The 5,420-nt window shown below is 35.3% G+C and overlaps 1 protein-coding gene across 2 annotated transcripts; it reads right to left on the bottom strand.

Annotated features, from left to right (window-relative positions):
• Window positions 1–281: 281 nt before the first annotated feature.
• LOC133851864 (GDP-mannose 3,5-epimerase 2) lies at window positions 282–4,020 on the bottom strand. Of its 2 annotated transcripts, none has more exons than XM_062288466.1 (7): window positions 3,834–4,020; window positions 2,679–3,098; window positions 2,350–2,443; window positions 2,122–2,251; window positions 1,894–2,026; window positions 1,096–1,303; window positions 282–778 (listed from the first exon to the last, which is right to left on the bottom strand). In XM_062288466.1, exons 2-7 carry the CDS (start codon window positions 3,086–3,088, stop codon window positions 623–625), a joined length of 1,131 nt encoding a protein of 376 aa, XP_062144450.1. In that variant the 5' UTR covers window positions 3,089–3,098; window positions 3,834–4,020; the 3' UTR covers window positions 282–622. The 2 variants fall into 2 exon arrangements, with proteins under 2 accessions (XP_062144450.1, XP_062144449.1); XM_062288465.1 differs by having other exon boundaries at window positions 2,679–3,089; window positions 3,834–3,985.
• Between the last annotated feature and the right edge of the window lie 1,400 nt (window positions 4,021–5,420).

Genomic DNA, 5,420 nt, shown 5'->3' on the forward strand with positions numbered 1-5,420 from the left:
AAAAAACCTGAACTATGTAAACGAACTATAAATAGCACAGAATTTAACTGCCTGTGTATATTTTTAGAGAATATCCACTATGCAGGAAAGGAATAGCTGCTTGAGATTAGTTGTTAGATTCTTCAGGTTCAAAAGGCATGGCCAACATATCACCATCCATGGAACCCACTCTTTATTCCAAGCAGGCCCATCATCCCGATTTCTCTCTCAGACCTCCCAAAACAGCTTACCCACAATTTCTTCCCCGCTATTATGTGAACAAGATACAAACAAACAAGTCCTTTGAGAGCAAAGAAGCACAATACTAATGAAATATCACAAGATTTGAAGCACAGATTTATCCTTCCCCTTCAGAAGGGGCAAAGAGACAACTTACTATTATTAAGGCTAACATATCCTAAGGTAGCAGGTTGCCTGAAAAGCTAGACCACGGACATTGGGAACCTATAAAAGCTTTAACAAATCAATAAATACTACAAACAGAATATCCATATAATAGCTCGACTTAATAATTTTCCATTACCATGGATACCTTACTATGCAATGCAACATCATAACTAAACCTTATTAAAAACTTGGCTTTCTTCAGTGCAACTTATTGAGCTCTATGGCCTAAACCACCTCATTCTTTCCCATCGGCAGCTCGAAGTGAGCCTAGTTGAACTGGAGCTTGGGTTCCAACCACCTTAGATGACCCATAAACCGCCAGGTCAACACCTTGAGCCTTCTCTTTCTCAATCTGTTCCTTGATCCAAAAGTATGTAACTCTCAGCCCATCCTACAACATAGTAAGTTCAGATGTGAAATTAGCGAGCAAGCAAGTTGACTTATATACGAAAGCTTACCGAGCACAAACTTGGGAGTTATTAAGGCTTTGTTTGAAATGCTTTTTGGGGGAGCTTTTTGCTTTTTAGCAAAAAAAGCAAAAGCATTAACAAAAAATTTCAAACACAAAACACTCAAAATTACTTTTACATTTATGTTACATCACAACACTTTTTAATCCAAAAGGCAAAATACACCCTCTAAAAAGTTTTATCAAGCAAACCCTAAGATACTTTACAAGCAGGAAAGTAGCTGTCTCTCTATATATACCTTCAACTTCATTGTTGGAGCCCAACCAAGTTTCTCTTTGATCAGTGTGTTGTCTGAGTTACGACCCCGGACTCCCTCTGGCCCAGGAATGTGGTGGATAGGGAGCGTTTTGTTCTCAAAGCTAAGAACAATCTCAGCCATCTCATTCATGCTAACCATCTCATCACTTCCAATGTTCACTGGCTCGCGGAAGTCTGACTTTGTCAATCTAAACACAAAAGTTGGTTCCAGGATGTTTAACTCGAGAGAAATGAGAAGATATAACTTCAGTATCCAGTCAAACATGCCGATTTTGTATGTTACAAATTACACTTTTATGATTGTTCATGTGAAACAGTGTACAATAAAATATTATTACCCATTCTAGGCAATGTTAACATCCTAGATAGTTACATTTATACCATCAGTTTCAAAAGATGGTTTAGAATACATTAGGAAAAAAATAATCGGAATGGTAATTGACGAGGTATAAGATACTTTCTTCAACTCTCTTGTCCTTATTACAAGTGATATGCAAGAAAACAACACCATATTTACTTGTTCAAGAAGAATTTTGTGATGATGTAAAAGAAATCGCATCTGAGCATCCCCTTAAAGATCCAACTTCATGCTGATTTTTAATAATCAACCAAATTCAGACAGATTTGATAGGAAATGGAATAATAACCAATTAGACGCCCAAACCCATGTTTGTTAAACCGATACAAAAAATGTCAAAATTACATTAGACAGAAAAAAACCTCATAAATGAAAATGTGAGATTCAACGATCCAAGTTAGAAGAACACAAAGCACTTACCTAAGTACACCTTCTACACATTCATCAATGAAGGTGAAGGATCTGGTCTGAAGTCCATCCCCCCACATCTCAAACCTATCAATGGAAGTGAGAGTCTTTCTACAGAAAGCAGCTGGAGCCTTCTCCCTGCCACCTGTACAGCAGATATAACCAAGCAACCAAATTAGGAAAAATCCAACAAGAAACAAATCAAGCATATGTAAGTCACCACTAAAATCAAGAGCTTGCCTTTCCATGTTCCAAAAGGACCATAAATGTTATGGAACCTTCCAACACGACACTCAATACCAAAATCTTTGTTGTAGTGCTTGCACAACTCCTCTGTTGCAAGCTTCTCTAACCCATAAGCATCTTGAGGCTAAACCCAGGTGTAAAGCAAATTCATTAACAACATCCAGAATTTACAAAGGAAAAACTAGTAGATTAAAACATTCTTGATCACAAAGTGTAACGAACCTCAGCAGGCCAGGCATCAGCCTCCTTCAAGCTCACATTAGTTTCCAGCTGCTTAAATTCAGGGTAGATACAAGCACTAGAGGCATAGAAAAACCTGCACAAATCCAGTTATCAGAATTTTGAGGCATATCATTGTTTAAACACAAAAAACAAATCTGCGCAAGGTATACAAAAGACAAGTTTAGAGGCATATAATTGTTTCCTGTGCACTAAATGGGGAATTTTTCATACAATAATTTTGATTATGGTAGACAAAGAAAAAGGAAAATATATATTTGGTCCAAAAACATCGATGGGACTTTCAGTATACAATATCCAAGACTACTAACCTCTTAACCCCATTGATTCGGGCAGCCTCGAGCATGTTGAAACTGATCATTGTATTGTTATACATGATAACCGAGTGGTTGGACTGAATGAAGCCCATCCCACCCATATCAGCAGCAAGATTAAACACATGGTCAACTCCCTTAGTGACCTTCAAGCAATTGTCCATGACCCTCAGGTCCACAAGGTGGAATTCATGACAGAACATATCTTCAGTCATGTGCTCATTCTTCTTCCAATCGGAAGCAATAATGTGGTGGCCCTCGCTCTTCAAGCGCCGGGCAATGTGGGAAGCAATAAAACCACCTGCCCCAGTAATAGAAATCCGGAGCTTCTCCGATGGCCAGTATGGTTCCCTCTCCAAGTTCTCATAGGTGTATGCACCATAGTTGGTTTCGCCGGCACTCCCCATTCTGTAGTGACTGGATTTTTCAGAAAAGAATCAAGAGTTCACAAGCTTTAATAGTTTAACGGTACAAATTAATAAGTACACTAAATTAGTACAAAATATCTGAACTTTTTACACCGTAAAATCCAAATCTGGAGACACTAATGACAATAATGACTGAAGGACCAGATAAAACCCCATGCCCCATGCCAGCTCCAAGCAACGGCCATCCCTCAGAGAAGCAAACAATATACAAAAGAACGCTAACCAACAAAACTGCAAACCCAATAACCAAATTTCAATTAATAAAGCAGTCCTACCCATCCAATTCTCACTAACATCCCACTGAAAACACTGTAAATTTATTTTTTTAAAAAAAAAAAAAAATCTGCTAGAATAATAATACCCAAGTTCTCCAAGGAAAATGGAATTTAGGAGACAAAACCACACTAACACTTCATTTATTTTATTTTTTTTTATAACCAATACGAGCAGAGAGGAGAATATACTTGTGAAGAAAATAAACAAAAAAATATTCATTGAAGAAAAAAAACAATAAATAATAAATAACAGGGCAACGAAGCAGAGAATCTACAAATGTGACCCACAAAGCCAAACATGAAGAATTTAAAACAAACCCACAAAATTTTAAACCCTAAACCAGAAAGAGAACGGTAGGAACTAACCCAAAAACACATAGTAATCACAAGAGGGCAGTGAGAACAGAGAGATTCAGAAAACCCCCACAAAACCCAGTTGAGTTTTTTACCTGGAAAGACTAGAACTTGAGCCTTGGAATCTGTGTAAGCAGAGAAGAAGAAGATAGTGTTGAATGGCAGATGGTTCAGAGAGAAGGGGAATGTGTATGGCCTCAGAGCCAGTTATGGTCCTGCTATATATAGAACATAAGACAGAGCAGACAAACTGGGCCTCTCGTTTGTGTTTTCTGGGAAATGATATTTGCAATACTTCTCGGGCACAACTCAATATATCTTATGCGAGTGTAATTGTTGATATATCTTATGTGAGTGTAATTGTTGTGTGGTGATGTGTGTCGTACTTTTCTCTTCTTTTTTTTTTTTTAATTTATAAAAAATGTTAGATTTACAACATCAATACAATAACTGTACAACAATCTCTTATATGAGGGTGGGTCCTACATACTGGGGCTCACCCTCATATGAGGGATTGTTGTACAGTTGTTGTATTGGTGTTGTACAAGAATCAAATCTCTTAATTTATAATTCAGTATTCATAAATTTTTTAATTCAATATTCATAGTTTTTTTTTTAATTTAATATTCTTAGTTACGAAATTATATATTATTCTAATGCATCGTATCAATCAGAATATTCGAATTTCGATCAATAATAGCAGACTGAAATAGCTCCAAAAATAGTGTTACATTTGTTAAAGTGTTTTGAAAAGTGAATTTTATGTTTTGTTTTTAAAAAGTTTTTGATGGAATAGAAAGTATGAAAAGTGTTTTTTATTTTTGATGTATATTTGAAAAATGATTTTTTTACTTGATTTCATTAAGAAAATCGTTCGGACAAATGTTTTAAAAAGCATGGATATATATATATATATATATATATATATATATATATATATATGATCTTTTGCAACTCTAAAATACAACTCTTGATTACATTGTCCTGCGACAAGATACTCTCCTAACTAGTTTTAAGGTTTTTTTTTAAAAAATAAATAAATAAAAATAAAAGTAAAAGTTACCACATGAGTAAAAGTAATCAATAATTATGCTTTGGAGTATCAATGTATCATATATATATATATATATATTAGCTAAGAGATATGTTATTTGCACAATTCTTACACAATAACTGTACAGCAATGCCGCTATATCCAACATTTAAAAATAAAAATAAAAATGCTGGACACATCTTGTGTAGCTAACATATCTCATTAGCTAAACACATGTTTTTTTTTTTTTTGGCAAAATGAAGTTTATATTTGTTTGTGAGGCTGAGTTCATACTTTAAAAAAATTAAAAAGAAAAAACTAAAAAGAAAAAAAAAAAAGAAAGAAAGAGAGTGATTGTGTGACCACCCTCAATGGAGAAGGATGGTCGTGAGGCCACTCCTGATCAAGACAAGTGGTAATGCAACTACCCTTCTGTTTTTGTTCAAGGTCATTTTTTTTTTTTTTAACAAATTAGACCATCTATATTGATAAGAAACCGACCCAAAAAAGGTCTAGGGAGAAACTTACTCCCTAAGTACAAGAGAAAAAAATATGACTAGGTACATCCTCTAACCACACAGAATTTTGCCTACAAGAAATAGCCTGTTTTGCAAGAGAATGGGCTACACCATTTGTTTCCCTAGGCGTA

This window comes from Alnus glutinosa, chromosome 12, assembly GCF_958979055.1.
Source record: "Alnus glutinosa chromosome 12, dhAlnGlut1.1, whole genome shotgun sequence".
NCBI lineage: Eukaryota > Viridiplantae > Streptophyta > Magnoliopsida > Fagales > Betulaceae > Alnus > Alnus glutinosa.

What these genes read in the sequence shown, in the direction of transcription:
- LOC133851864 (XM_062288466.1), bottom strand. Translation starts at nt 3,088, where the DNA reads ATGGGGAGTGCCGGCGAAACCAACTATGGTGCATACACCTATGAGAAC. An exon ending in CGAATCAATGGGGTTAAGAG is followed by an intron (nt 2,444 to 2,678) that starts GTTAGTAGTCTT and finishes GGATTTGTGCAG; the next exon opens with GTTTTTCTATGCCTCTAGTG. An exon ending in TGTGTAGAAGGTGTACTTAG is followed by an intron (nt 1,304 to 1,893) that starts GTAAGTGCTTTG and finishes TTTTGTGTTTAG; the next exon opens with ATTGACAAAGTCAGACTTCC.